The sequence below is a fragment of the Taudactylus pleione genome, unplaced genomic scaffold (genome assembly GCF_031769625.1).
Source record: "Taudactylus pleione unplaced genomic scaffold, aTauple2 ptg000156l, whole genome shotgun sequence".
Taxonomy (NCBI): Eukaryota; Metazoa; Chordata; class Amphibia; order Anura; family Myobatrachidae; genus Taudactylus; species Taudactylus pleione.
The window spans coordinates 10568458-10584474 of record NW_028284558.1 but is presented as its reverse complement, the minus strand read 5'-3'; the positions used below and the strand labels follow the sequence as shown (position 1 = coordinate 10584474).

The window sequence follows — 16017 nt, the reverse complement described above, 5'->3', positions numbered from 1 at the left end:
AGCGGCTATATTGCTGAAATTGTATTGGTGCCCACAAATCGCAGACTATTAAATTTGGGCCATCATTCTAGAAAAGTTGTTTGCTTAATTTTTTTACCATATAAAATCTATTTATATAATCTACTATATAATCAGGTAAGGTGTCAGTCTAGCACAGGTGTAGTAATAGCTGAAGTGAGCCCCTCTCCCTCCCCTGACAGCTCACTAGCTGCCTAGTTTCCAGACACAGCCTCTCTTCTGCCTCAACCAGCACAATATGGATGTAAGTAAGACTGTTCTCTCCTACCTCTGACCAGAGCCAGCGCCATCCTACCTGGCCCCACAATTAAGTGCTCCCATGGAAATGAATGAAACTTGCACCACAAAGTTGGCTTTTTTGTAGCCATAAATTAAGGGTGTGATGACCAAGCAACCTTTACTTAACGCAAGTCCAGGGTTGCTTACTCTCCCGATTTGGCCGGTAGTCTCCCGATAAAGGGGTACAGCTCCGGGCCCCCCAGAAAGGCAGGCAGGCAAGCCTCCCGATTGACACTGATCCCCCCTGCCCCCCCGCAAATACCTCCCTCAGCGGGGAGACCGGTGACACGATTCACTCTGAATAACGTCAAGTTGGCCCCACCCCCTGCTTCACAATGCCTGTTTTATTGCCATTGTGTAGCAGTGACGTGGCCAAAATGACGCGATCAAGTGGCTCCGCCCCCGGCACATCCACAAATTACATATGCCCGCCCGGCCATGCCCCCTTTTGCTGTCCACAACCACTGCTCTGCCGATCTGGCTGCTCCCTCCTGGAAGGAGCAGCCAGGGAGTCAACAAGTATGTGCAGGTCTAGGGAAATCTCTGAGTCAATAGACATGCCAGTATCTATGCCCTGGCATGTGAGCTACTCATATGACTGGCGTTGCAGTATAATAGAAGGGATGACTGATTTTTTTTTTTACAGCAAGAGAGTGGTAATCCACTGTATTAGAGGTTACTATAGTTTAAGTACATTCCTTAAATATTAATATTTCATTATTATATTAATTCATATTTTAGATTTAATATAAAAACAATGAGAAAATGTATATGATCCATGTAACTTTAATGATAATTTGTAGGGAAAATAAATGTACGATTGCTTTTAATCCCCCAAGGATTGCAGACTGAAATACCTGTTCTAGCACCAACAAGGGGAATTTCCCAATGGCCTTAAAACTTTTATAATTGCCTCACCTTCACAGATCTGTGCTGATACTGATACTGCGAAGCAGCACTGCGAGTCGACACATTGTCTGACTTTTCAAAGTGTTTTTTCATGCTGGCCAATCCACCAGGCACCGTGCAAGCTTCAGACTCCTCCAGCGCCTAGAACAAAATTAAAATTATGGATATTTATGCTTTAAAAGTCCATATATATATTCCCTCAGCAGAGACTGGAAAGAACTGATAGATCTGCACATACATTCCACAAGTCTAATAACCTGCATGCTGTATAAAACACTTTTTTGTGAAATAAATGCGACCTATATTTAAAATGCCTAAAAGATGCATGGAGTAATACTCCATTTTTAAATTAGTCTGCTTTCGCCAAAGCATTTTTATTTAAAATAAAAATGCAGGCATAAATCGCTAATCAATATAAAACATTTTTGTATGTAATTTTTTTTAGCCAGCATACTGGCCTGACCATGTGATTACTTTGGGAAAGACAACCTGTCGAAAACGAGGAAAGAGACAGTGAAAATGTCAGCTTAAACATATTACTTCTGACAGCTGCTATGCATCACCTCTCCGTGTGTCATGCTGACAAGCCATCTACATTTTTTCATAGCATTTTGATCCAATTTGGTTCGCCTCTCAAAAGAAAGGTGTGTGTTCATAAAACAGAGTAGGAGGTAATGAATAAAAAGCCTTCAGCTGCACAGTTTCCCCGCAGAAAACTGGATTGATGGGTCTCTAAGAAATGTTTCTATTGTTTCTGAAAGAGCTTGTGGTTTTGAACAGGAAAATACAGAAAATAAAATGTATATTATTTAAAATATGCTGGCATTTAATGTCAAATGTACTTGGGGACCCTAACCTTCAAATATATGTTTTAAAATCTAAATTTAGGTTACACTTTAATATGTACCCGTCAATAACACACAATGGAGACATTAATTTTGTTAGCTTAGCAAATGTTCAATTATTTCCCTAGGAGGGAGTAGTGGCTATGAAGACAACTGAGCAGCACCGCAGGTGACAAGCTGAGGTCCTGACTTGCACAGTGCTAAATGGAGTGAAGAGTGGGGGTATTCCAAAGTACTGTTGTTGGAAAAGTTGTTATCGTAGTAAACCCTTGTAATATAACCTTCCTTACAAGTACACAGTGACAAGAAAAGATCCCCCCAGGCCTGGCCTATTGGTAAAGGGATAAAGTCTTGTTTAAAAAATTTGAAAACGTTGGTCAAAGTGTAATGTTGGGTTAACCTTCCATCATTGACACTAGACCACAGGTTCTCAAACTCGGTCCTCAGGACCCCAAACAGTGCATGTTTTTCAAGTCTTCCTACAGAATCAAGTGAAATAATTAGCTCCACCTGTGGATCTCTTAAAATGTGTCAGTGGGTAATGAATACACCTGTGCACCTACAGGGTGACCTGCAAAACGTGACCTGCGTGGGGTCCTGAGGACCGGGTTTGAGAACCACTGCACTAGACAATTGAAATTGTTCCAATGCCACACTTATGAAGATCTAGACTGCACCCCGCCTCCCTCTCCTATACATATCATTTCATTGCTGAGATAAGTGAAACATACTTCTAATAGTCCTGAAGTTATGGCTGTTAGAAGCAAGACTGCTCCACTGAAATAAGGACAGTTATAAGGAATGCATGAGTAATTAAATGGAAAGGAGATTAAATAAATGCCTAGTGGACAGTCAATATTCATCTGACAAATAAAACTTTATAGCTTTGCTCGGTGCATTTAACAACAAAACAGCAAGATGCTCTGACTGTGGTGAACATGTGCTATTTTTATCTATACCCTAGATCAGTGGTTCTCAACTGTGAAACCAGGCGGTATAATTACTGGCCCAGCAAAATATATTAGCTCACCTGTGCATGATCAAAGACATCCACAAATCATGACCTGTTGGTGATACTTGAGGACTGCAGATGAGAACCACTGCCCAAGACACAAGTCTATGTGCCAATAGGTAGATCAGCTTGTACTTTTGATGCTAATTTACAGGTCTGTATGGACTGAGAACCTCTGCGTGCTAATAATCAGGGGCGTAAGGAGGGCGGTGCAGTTGTTGCGGGATGCCCTGTGGGTGATACCAGCCGTACTCACAATCCTCTGCAACCTGCAATTTTGATCTGTTCATGACTCCCGCACTGGGCGGGGAGAGACATTACGTCTTCTCCCACAGTGCTATGGGATCTGTTCTGCCACTTGGAGCCTCTCTGGGATGCTTTGAGCAGCAGGCTAGTTTCCATAGAAGGTGATATCTGGGGCTCTTAGCAATTACACCTTGAGCACCGCTCGGGATGGGTGCAGTGGCGCCCTGTTATGGGGCTTCTAATAATCATTGGGTACATTTGTTTAACATTGCATTTCACAGCAAACAATCAAGTGTCTCATTGGTTGCTCTGGCTGTGGCTTAGTCAGGGGCGTATTTATAATGGGTGTAGGATGTGCGGTGCACACGGGCCCCTGGGTCCCGATGGTCCCGCACAGCACACCCTGCACCCATATTTAGTTATACTTACCTTGCATAAACTACTCTTCTGTTTCTACCTGCTTCTGTAACAAAAAGCCGTGTATCTTTACATTTCAACTGTTCTTTTAGAAGAGAAAATTACTTTTTTCACATGGTTTTTATTATCTCCTGTCCGTAAATCTGCCAATCATACAGCATCTAATTTCTTGCACTAATCGTAATTGGTTTAACTGAGTCATTGCTACTCTACCTTATTTCTATGTTGATTAGACTGCTCCTAATGGATTTGGAGTGTACAGAAAGAAAGGGGAAACCGCACGGCCGGTGAATTAAAATGAGATTTAAAAATTATTCTTGCATCCAGTAACAAAAGCTGGGACACAGCGTTATCTATAAATCTATAAAGTGTTATTATAAGATTGCCTTATTACACTTGGGTAGGAGAAAATTTGAATGCTAGAGACGTATGTGATGTGTTTTTTTTCATTAGCAAATGTTATCGCTGCTTTGACCCATGATTAATTTTATTTAACAGCAATGTTTCACTAGATTTCAACTTAAATTAGTATTCAGCACTGAATGTATTTGTGAAATCTGCAATAATTTTTATTATTTTTTTTTTATATATATTCAAAAGTGTCCTGTGATGGAAACAGACTTTTATAATACCTTGAAGTGTTCCCATCACCGACACAGCATTGAGGCTGCCTTTTTGTGAAATGAAGAAATAGCAGCCAGGAACTGGCAATATCACCAATTTAGTGATGTCAAGTTGCTGATGTATACTGGTTCAGACCAGTGTCCACTGTGTATTAGGATGCTCAGAATATTTTATGCTGTTTCATGTACTGTACTGTTTTGTTTTGTTAAGAATCGTTCATAAATGGAAGAACAGTAAAAGAGAAGTGTGCTTGGTAAATGATAATGGAATGTATTCAAAGTGGAAGAAGGTACGTGTCTGTACTGCAACATACTGCCCAACCATCTTGATTTTGGTGGGACAGTTGCGGTTTCAGGGGACTGTCCTGTCATCCTGGTTTGTGGAAGATTGGAAAGTATTTGGATGGTGTATCTGTGCATTGCTGAGTAGACAATGTGCTGTACTTAAGGAAACCAGGTCCATTTCATTACCAGCCATTATTAGTGTGAGCCAGAGATCAATCAACAATTGCCATGACATGGGGTATTAATGTTGGCACTAATAGGGGCTACTGCTTGTCTCATAGGGAGTGTCCAACCTTTGTATTCAGCTCTTCATCTAATTCATAAATATTGTGACACAGATACCTTCAGGATGACGCTCACATTGTAACATTGTTACAATGTTTGGCTTGATAGTCGGCTTTATTCGTGAGGATGGCAGACAACTTTCACACAAATATCATCATTTCTTCTTGGCGATCCCCAGCACTAAGCTAACCTAAACCAACGACTATCAGTTTGGCCAGCTGGTCCAGATTTGATTACCTCGCCCACAGAAAGCACAAACCTTTTAACAACTTAACTGACTAATTTCTTTTTTTTTCGGAAAAACTACACAGAAATTGTTTTGTTTTTTTTTTAAATGTAATAAATTTTAAAAAGTTTTTTTTAAAATATATTTAAATATTTTAATAAAAAAAATATACCTAGGGGATGTTTTGCATCCCCCCTACCCCCCTGTCCATAGTCCCCCATTGTAATCTAACATCCCACCCCCATCAAAAATAGCCCCTCCCCCTCCTAGTGGTAGTAGATACCTGTGGAAGAGCCCCCACCCTCACTCCAAGGGACAATAGGTGCCCACCTTAGTACCCTCCCCATGTGTCACTGTATAGATGTAAAAAAAAAATTCTAGGTATCCCCACCTCCCCAAGCCAAAAAATATTTTGATGCCCTGCATAACTCCCATGCCCACCAGGGCCAAAAGATGCCCCCCTTCGTTGACTTCCCCCCTGTGGCCCAGCGCCGCCCCCTCACTTTTGCAGAGCACTATGCAGAGATCAGCAAAGCGTTGCTCGGAGGGGAACTATGTGTCCCCTCCTTGCACTTTTATTTTCCGCGGAAGTGCCCCAGAGTGCCGTTCGCGCTGCATTCTGTGGCGCAATTCTGGCAGTGATGTTGGCGGTCACAGACAGCTGCATCAATTTTGAGGGGTTCCGGGCAGGCAGAGGATATCTCCTCTGTTAAAACTGGGGGGTCAGAGAAGGCTTGCCAGATGAACCGCTTTTGGCTCCAGTCGCATTACATGTGACCACGCCTGTTAAATGGTTAAACTGTGTCCCTTTCACAGCTCTAGTCATAATGACAGGTATCACATCCTTGTTCTTTTCCCTCTGCATCTGCCAACAGCCATCTGCCCTATATAATGGTGATTAGAAAAGGTGCTCTATTTGGTTTGCTTGTGAGTCTTCATTACAGTCATACCCTAGCTGTCAGAGGATCTCTAGTAGACACATGGGGTAAGCCCTTTAGTTTGTGACATATCCCTCCCTTAGCGTCACCCTACCAAGTGAGGCAGACACCATGGAGAACAAATGTTCCTGACAGTGCATTTGTCTTCTTATATAATAAACCTGATCTTTGTACCCCTAAATTGGTGCATCCAGCAGCAGAAGGAAATACATCTCCATTCCGGGGTACCATTCTGTGAACTTGGTCTCTTTGTCTAGTAGACAAGCTAGACCAATTGGGAATCTCAGGGTCTCTCATGCCTCCAACTCTTACTGCTATTAGACTTTCCTCTTGGAAAAGCTTCAGGTGATCACCATGATACACTTGCACCTTTCCCTGGATGAGAGAGATTATAATTTATTGGACCTATGGTTTAATTTGCCACATAGGGGCCTTGTCCATATTTTGGGGAAACTAGCAGCAAGAGTTTTCCCCTTAGTTTAAATGACCTGACTTCCTTTGACCCATTATAATGTTCTTATTGTCTCTCTTGAGTTTCTACAAGGTCTCTGCCAACATGAACAAAAGTAGACCTGTATACTAGATGTGGATGTCAGTAAGTATAGGAAAGGTTTTCCTGCAGTCAGGAAAAAAAATCAACAAGATTTCTTGCCTGACATATGGAATATAGATTGCAACACAAAGAAAAACAGTCATCCCGCATCAATATTGTATTATACATAATTATTCGCATCGATCTTATCCTAATGATAATATATATTTTTTCCTTTAATATTATCTGCACATTGGTGTGCTACTACTAGCTCTAGAATGCAATCTATATACAAGCTAAATAGGAAAAAGAAGAGCGACTAATTGTATTGTACTCTTAAGAGCAAATCACAGAAGCGCACTACAATTAGAAGCTCCTCTTTTTCCTTTTTGGTTTCTGTATGCATAGAATTCATGTAAGATCTGCTCACGTATTTTGTCTAACCCAAGATCATATATGAGAATGTAATGCGAAATAATAAATGCTTGAGATCCACACTACAACAGGCAGCTGATAAACTGCGTGATATTCACCAATCACAAACGTATATGTGCACAAAATAAAAGATGGTTAAAAGCGCTCTAGTTAAGGTACAGGTGTAATGTGTCTTATTTGTCCAATAAGCATAAAAGGAGGTTCAACAGTCTTATATTACCATGTATCCTGTGGTGCTGCCATCCAGAACCTAACTGTGGGAAGGTATTGCTTAATAGGGGGAGCAGAAAACCCCTATACGTTTAAGATTCATAAAAGGTCCCTGATGGTACGCGACCATTTTTAGCTATGCTATGTTTTGAAATAATTGTAAATGGTTTTACACTATGGGGCTCATTCAGAGGCGGTCGGAGGATGCAAGCGGTCGCTCAGAAACTGGGCGGCCACTTGCATCCTGACCGCCCGCCTCTGTTGCGGTCGTTAGGCTGTGGGTTTACACCCACAGCTGTAACGACCGCTCGGGTGATGGTCGCGATGGTCAGAGCTGGAAGCTCTCCACAGTGGGGCCTCCCCCAAACGGCAGGCGTTCCCATGGGAACGCCTCCGTTTGGGCTGCCACCCCCCCGGCCCGCCTTCCAAACGGGGCGAGCTGTCAATCAACATCGACAGCTCGCCCCCTTTGGAAAGAGACCCGCTACGACCGGCGCATGCGCACTGGCAAAACATTGAGGCGGCCGTGTGGTCGTAGACCGTATGGCCGCCTCTGAATAAGGTCCAATATGTGTTTTCCCCACTTTTGTCTTTTATGAATAACTGACGCTGAGGGGTTATAGTGTGGAAACCAAGTGGAGAGACCAAGTTTTTTGAGACCATACAGAAGGATCAGGATTGAAATATATGCGACAATTGAACTGCAAAAAGTGACTATAAGAATATAAGACTGTTGAACCTCCTTTTACGCTTATTGGACAAATAAGACACATTACACCTGTACCTTAACTAGAGCGCTTTTAACCATCTTTTATATATGAGAATGTGCCATTTACTAGTACCAGCAGAATACAGAATACAGAATACTAGCAGCACATTCTGCATTGTGTTATGCGGTACCTGCATGCTCTTTCAGCATTCTTTGGGAGATTGGCCAAACATTATGACTCACAGGCTTTTGATCGTATCACCAGAGGCTCCTGGCGTTATGGTTTACAAGGTGCCCATGGATAAGAAAATTCGCCGTGGGTGGGCTGCTGTGCATGCTCAGCCAGAGCCACTAGTCCCATGATTCACACCTCATGCCTCTGCCTCCAGCAGGCGCCCACTAAGTCCGGGAAGGAGCCGGAAAAAGCAAGAAGGGGCGACCGTGGCTGTCTGGCCCTGACTCTTAAGAGTCCTAAGTAAGTCATCTGGGAGAGGGGTCCTGGATGAGAGATACTGGATGAACCCAGGGGTGCGGTAAGGAATTCAAAATGGCACATGCGCGGAATGGTAAAGGAAAAAAAACAAAGAGACACCGAAAAAAAAAGAGAATACCAGACTGCCACACCGGGATTTACTGCATTGATTCTCCAAACAGGTTAGTGTACATGAATTGCTACTTAGCAAAGCTTTAGATCGCATCGAACTGATGCAATCTATAGTGATAAGTAACAATTCTGTACTGCAGATCTACATGAATAGACCCCTAAGTTTTGACGTGACATGCGAAAGGGCTACGTAAAGTTGTCCATGAGAAAAACTGTCTCCACTCAGGTCAACTCCAGCCACGTTAAGTGTCTATCCCTGTGCTTTACTTATTGTCATGCCAAAGCAGACTCTTACCGGGAATGGGAAGCCAAGACATTGCTCGGATGGCCATTTTTTCATTGGCTTACTTCACTAAAATTATCACTGCTTGGCTCCGTTTTGTCCTACATTAATGTTTCATACACCTAAACAAATGCTCTATAGAATAGTGACAACTGCATCAAAATGTGTATTTTGGTTCTCTAGATTAGCCCAAACAAACAGACACCTACCAGGGACTTTATTTTATACTATGTATAGATATATATATTAGTAGTGTTAGCATCCAGTTTTTGGATGTGAGTATATCTTTACAGAATAATGATATAGTAACTACCCTATTTTCTAAGAGTACAGACAGGAACACTCTTCTCAAATATGATAGTTTTCACCCTGCAGCTTTACGCAGGGGGCTTCCATTTTCTCAATTTTTGAGAGTGCGGAGAATTGTATCTGACTCTACACAAGTAGAAGTGGTGATGCAAGAGACGTTAGAGAAATTTGTAGCCCGAGGATACAAAAGAAAGGACCTAGAGAGTACCAAAACAAAGGCATTGAATATGCCTAGAGAGCAAACTCTCATATCAAAAAAGTAATAGCTACCGTAGTGATACAAAACAAGTTGTTCCTTGGGTTAATAAATATACAACAGGCAGCCGGAGAACCAACAGTAAAGCAAAGGCGTGGTGGCCAATTATTAGCTCGGACACAGAACTCCCAGCGTTGTATGGATCTAGGCTCATGCCTTGTCATACAAGGGGACGGAATTTGAAGGAGAGGCTTGTAAAAATTGATATAACTGGTATGGACAAAGTTGTTACTAGTCACTTTTTGAGTAAAAGATTGGGCTGTTTCCGTTGTTTGGGATGTGTGACCTGCAGATCACTCTCTGTGGGTGACACATTTTCACATCCCCATACCGGGAAGAAATATAGTATCAGATTTGCTCTGACCTGTACCACACAACACATGTGATTTACCTTCTGTCTTGCCCATGTGGGTTAAACTACGTGGGCAAGACAGAAAGGAAGTTTAACGAAAGGATGGCACTGCACAGGAGTGTCATCAGACAGGCATTGGAGACGGGACGTAGTGATCAGCCCGTAGCAAGGCACTTTTTGCAGGCCAAACATGGGGTGGAGAATTTGCGAGCAATCATTATCGATCATGACCCACTATCAAAATGTGGGGGTGACAGAGGCAAAAGGTTGCTGCAAAAGGAGTCAAGGTGGATATACAAATTGGGCACCTTGGCCCCCAGAGTCCTTAATGAAACCTTGGGATTGAAATGTTTAATTTAATCTGCGACATCCTTATGGGGTATATGTACTTTATGAATATAATACTGGTTGGCAGCACATTGAGGTTTATATTTGTTTTTGTTTTTTCTTTTTTGTGATTGTTTAAAATGTTTGTATAGATAAATGGTGCACATTAAGAATTATTGCTATATTAGGACATTATATGGTTAGTTGTAAGATATATTCTGGATATATGTCCTATTGATTTATGATGGAGATTAATTATTTATCTAATAATAAGAAAGAATGAACAAATCTGCTGTGATAGATTGGGTGTAGTTTATGCACGCTGCCTCCAGTTCCTGTTTCTTTAGACAATTTGAGGGATAAAATAGAAATGGTGTTATGTTTTGTTTGTTTAGGTTTTTAAATGTGTAGTATTATTGTTGTACTGGTGTGTGGCATGTCACTCACTGTACAGATTAATTTATATCTAATTCCGTGTGGATTGTTGTCTGGTTGCTTAGCAACACCAGACGGTGACCACGTGAGGCGGGCGCAGGTGAGTGATGTCATCACTCGGCGTTGGGCTGTCGGGCCGCGCTGATGAGGACTTCTCTGGCCCGCTCCTCAACAGGTGTGTCAAATTTTAAAGTTGATTGGGGTAGCTCTGTGGGTATATGTATGTGCGTTGTGGGTGATTTTAATGTTGCTGTATGTCCCTGACGACGGGAGTTTGATCCCGAAACGTAGGATTAAAGGACTTTTTATTTCAATTGCTCATGAGTGCCTCCGCTGATGGATGTTTATTTATTTGGTTGTTTCTGACCCTGGAGGGCACCGGAGCGTTTCTTACAATTGGAGTGCCGGGCACGCTTGGATCTATATATATATATATATATATATATTGACACACACACATATATATATATATTGACACACACACACACACATATATATATATATATATATATATATATTGACACACACACACACACATATATATATATATATATATATATATATGTATGGGTATGTATATATATATATATATTTATATATATAGATATATGGCTATACATGTCAATATTTATTTATATTTTGTGTGTGTGGGGAGAGAGAAAGAGAGATATGTAATATAAATGTTATGGGGGCAAATTATTTACAATTTTGTGTCCTCTGCCAGACTCGTAAAGGAAGAAAGAAAAGAAATGAACACCTAAGGGGTAAGTGAAAATTGAGTATCATGTTTGAAGAGATGGGGGAGAGTGTCTGTAGAGTGTAGTGTGATAGGATTATCAGCAAGGAGGCACCGGCCAAAATCTTGCCTAGGGCACCAAATTGGTTAGGGGCGACTCTGCAGAGGGGAGCTGGCTGGAGAGACACTGGTAGCTGGCTGACACACGAGACACGCGAGAGGCTGGAGCAAGCTAGGGCCAACAGGGGAGTGGGAGCTCTACCATCCATTTTGCCTCGGGTGCCTGGCATGAATTTACACCACTATCCTCATACACTATTGCTGCAGTTGCATAAAACAGCCAGTCAACAAATCCTGTGGGACTCTGCTTGCGCAAAGCTTCTTTTTCACATCATTTCTGCATGACTAAGACTAAGACGCACTACAATATTGCACACATTAATTGGATATGATAAGTATATATTTTTTGTATTATATAATTTAGAGATCACTTCATTTATTTTTATGGCTTATATGAAGAGTTGAACATATTTAAAATCACACTTGTGCAGAAATCCAGAAAATGTTTAAGGGTCCACATTATAGCAACACTGTACCAATATATAAAATATTGTATTACTTATTGTAACATAAATCATTTTATTATTTAGTTTATAAACAGCAAAACAAAGATGAACTATTTGTATAACTTACATTCATGGCGGTGGTTTGCCCTTTGTTGGTAACAGCCGCTTGATACATAGCCATTCTTTCTTTTAACGGTAGAGATTCAAGCAAATCCAAAGGTATATTATCACCACTCTTGGAGGTCCCTTCTGATGGTTCTTTTTTGTTTTTTGTGACACCTAGCAATGAATTCAAGAAACACATGTAAGAATTTGGGTCCACAAATTGAATATGAGAGACTGTTGGAGGCATACATTCTACAAATGCATAGAACTACAGAATGTATATATAAATACATACAACAATGTTTTCAAGAGGCAAGAGAGTTCCAACCCCCTTTGCTGCCCTAAGTTTCATCCACCTATGTTCTGTTAACTAGCTGGCCACTTCCTTCGAAGCACTGTAACTGACCCAATAATTGGACTAGAGACAAAATAGGAAGAATAACTCCTCTCCTACTTCTATCCCAAAACTTTTCACAAGATCAGTCAAAACACTGCAGTTAGTTAAGGATTGAGTACTGTAGACTTTTGTCACTCTACTCTGTAGGCAGCAGTCACTTATTGCCGATCGTGCTTGGTGGCCAAAGCACTGGGATGGTGGGGAGAAAAGAGCTAGGATCCAGAAGACAAGGTGAGAACTTCATCTCTTCATTCAATTCTAGGATATTTCTTCTTTTGACTTGTGGAAGGTAAAGCCTTGGCTATATCCACTTGATAATAAAAAGTGTGAAGGTCTGGGTTTGTTGAGGTGGTGACAGGAGCAGACACAGAAGCAGATTTAAATAAAAAGGTGGAGTTTTTAATAAGTGATTTAGAAGACATGGGAATGGCAAAAGAAAAAGTCCAGGCTTAGCACTAAAGTGCACTTGATAACTGTGGTGAAGCAAATGGGAGAATGTCCAGATAATGACAGGCAGGAAATGTCCAGTATGCAGGTGTGGTGAGCAGTAACGAAGTGCAGGCAGAGGTAATGAAGTCCAGCTGGGAGTTATAGTGTGAGGCAAGGTGCGGGGAAACGGCTTGTTTAGGTACTCAGGCAGGGGAAAGGTAAATGGAGGGTGCAGGGTGAGTCCAGCAGGTTTGGAGCAGGCAAGGTAACAGGCTAGTAGTGCTTCCAGGCAGACAGGTAAGGCACAGGTACTCTCTCTCAGCCGCAGCTGAGAAACACATTGCACTGGCAATGAATGAAGGCTCTGGACCTTCCTAAATACCAGGTGCCACACTGTGACTGGCTGGAAAGAGCACATGACCCACCAGGATTGGACAGCTTGAATCACATGACCTGAGGCAAGATGGCGGCGACCATGCCAAATGGAACGGAAACACCACCAGGCCTCAGTGACAATGTGCCCGCACAGAACCATGCGCAGTCAAGGCCCCTCACCAAACACCAGCTCCACTGCCAGAGACCCCTCGCCACAATGACCTCACAGGTAATACCCGGTGACCACCATGCCAAGAAACCCTGGCCATGACAGTACCCCCCCTTAAGGGTGGCCTCAGGACATTCACCAGGTTTCTCCAGATGGGCAGCTTGGAACCTTTTGATGAGTGCAGGAGCATGGATATCATGGGCATCAGTCCAACAACGCTCCTCTGGACCATAACCCCTCCAATCCAAGAGGTACTGCAGATGTCCTCTGCGGATACGAGAGTCGCAAGACTTGGGAAACCTCAAACTCCACGCTCTTTCAGTCTGGACATGGGGAGAAGCAGGCAGGACACTGTGGAATTTATTCAACACTAGGGGTTTAAGCAGGGAGATATGAAAGGAGTTGGGAATTTTCAGGTAAGGGGGCAACTGAAGGCGATAAGCCATGGGGTTAATAATTTCTATAATGGAGTAGGACCCGATGAAGCGTGGAGCAAATTTCAGAGATGGTACTCTGAGCCGTAGGTTCTGGGTGGACAACCAGACTTGGTCTCCAACTTGCATACGTGGTACTATCCTACGCTTCCTCTCAGCTTGAAATTTGTAATGGGAGGACGCCTTCTCCAGGTCAGCATGAACTTGAGTCCAAATTGATGCAAATCTCTTTACAGTGTCTTCCACAGCTGGTACATCAAAGACGGGCAGGCTTTGAAATTGAGGAACCCAAGGATGAAGATCGTAAACCACTTGGAATGGGGTTTGGTTTGTGCAAGAGTGGTAGGAGGCATTATGCGCAAATTCAGCCCATGGCAGCAATACAGACCCATTGTCTTGGGAAGATGTCATGAAAATCCTCAGGAAGGTCTCAAGGTCTTGATTAACCCTCTAGGTGGAACCATTGCTTTGTGGGTGATAAGCCGTAGAAAAATTTAGCTTTACTTGCAATACTGAACATAAGGCTCTCCAAAATTTTGCTGTAAACTGAGCACCACGGTCAGAGACTATCTCGGCAGGAAGACCATGGAGACAGAATATATGTTGTACAAACAAATGAGCTAGGTCAGGAGCAGAAGGTAATTTCTTTAGTGGTATGTAATGGACCATTTTTGAGAATCGGTCTGCTACGACCCAGATGGTAGTGAACCCTTGAGAATTCTGCAGATCCGTGACGAAGTCCATGGAGGGATGCATCCATGGATGTGATGGAATAGGTAGTGGCAACAACTCACCACCAGAGCCTGATGTGAAGACTTATGCTGAGCACACAAGGAGCATGAAGAAATAAACTCTGACATGTCTGCTTTCATGGATGGCCACCAATAGCCTCTCTTCAGAAATTCCAGTGTCTTCCGGGTACCTGAGTGACCTGCAAAGCGAGAGGAATGAGCCCAGGTGAGGAGCTGCTTCCTTTACTCCAGGGCCACAAAGGACTTCCCAGTGGGAGGCTGTACTTGTAGGGTGGCAAACACTCTTGACTCCAAGACAGGGGTATTTTGTTGATTCTCTGCTTTGTCATCACAGAGGAGAGATCTGGACAGAGCATCTGCCTTTTGATTAAGGGCTCTAGACCAGAAGGTTAGGGTGAACTGGAACCAAGCAAAACATATTGCCCATCGGGCCAGACGAGGACTCACGCACTGGAGTTCATGAGGAATAGGAGGTTTCTATGATCTGTGAAAACAGTGAAGGGGAACTTAGCCCCTTCCAGCAGGTATCTCCATTCTTTTAATGCCAATTTCACTGCCAGGAGTTCTTGTTCACCTATGGCATAATTTCTTTTGGGAGGCGAGAATTTTTTGGAGAAAAACCCACAGGGATGAACTTGATTATCCTCATAACGCTGGGAAAAAACTGCACCCACGGCCTCTGAAGACGCATCCACTTCCAGTAGAAAAGGCCTGTCCAAATCTGGTTGACGTAAGACTGGAGCAGAAATAAAAGCCTGTTTTAAAAGATGGAAGGCAGTCCCTGCCTCAGGTGACCATAGGGCAGGATTAGCGTCTTTACGGGTCAGAGCAGTGATGGGAGCCAATAATGAGGAGAATCCTTTAATAAAACATCTATAGTAGTTGGTGAACCCAAGCAATCTCTGGATGGCTTTCAAGGTTTGAGGTCGGGACCAATCCAAAATTGCCTGCACCTTCTTGGGATCCATTTCAAGACTGGAGCTGGAGATTATGTAACCAAGGAATTGCACACTGGGTACTCCAAAGACACATTTCTCCAATTTGCAGTAAAGGTGGTTCTTTCTTAGACGGGATAATACTTCCTTCACATGTTCATGATGTTTCTCTATAGAAGACGAAAAAAATCAGTATATCATCCAGGTAAACTACAACTGAGACATACAACAAGTCCCGGAAAATTTCATTAACAAAGCCCTGAAACATGGCAGGGGCATTGCACAACCCAAAGGGGATCACAAGGTATTCAAAATGTCCATCTCTAGTATTAAAGGCGGTCTTCCATTCATCACCAGCACGAATACGGATGAGATTATAAGCCCCTCTCAAATCCAATTTTGAGAATATGATGAACCCCTGAAGAGGATATCGATTCTTGACCGCTATATCATTAAGGCCCCTGTAGTCTATACAAGGCCTCAGGCCACCGTCCTTTTTTCTGACAAAAAAGAAGCCAGCTCCAGCAGGAGAGGTGGAAGGATGAATAAATCCTTTTGCTACGTTGTCCTGGATGTATTCAGAC

The 16017-nt window shown here is 42.6% G+C and overlaps 1 protein-coding gene across 5 annotated transcripts in view; it reads right to left on the bottom strand.

Moving 5' to 3' along the window:
- XIRP2 (xin actin binding repeat containing 2) overlaps window positions 1-16017 on the bottom strand; it is a 304492-nt gene that overhangs the window by 160561 nt on the left and 127914 nt on the right. For 4 of the 5 annotated variants that reach the window (XR_015878805.1, XR_015878806.1, XM_088474846.1 and 1 more), the window contains exons 2-3: window positions 11965-12116; window positions 1216-1347 (exon numbers count right to left, since the gene is read on the bottom strand). Coding sequence is in view for 3 of the 5 variants with exons in the window: in XM_088474846.1 (XP_088330972.1) it covers window positions 1216-1347; window positions 11965-12116 (284 nt within the window). In the remaining 2 variants the exon portion in view is untranslated. The remainder of the gene's footprint in view (window positions 1-1215; window positions 1348-11964; window positions 12117-16017) is intronic. The other variant, XM_088474848.1, reaches the window with a different exon arrangement.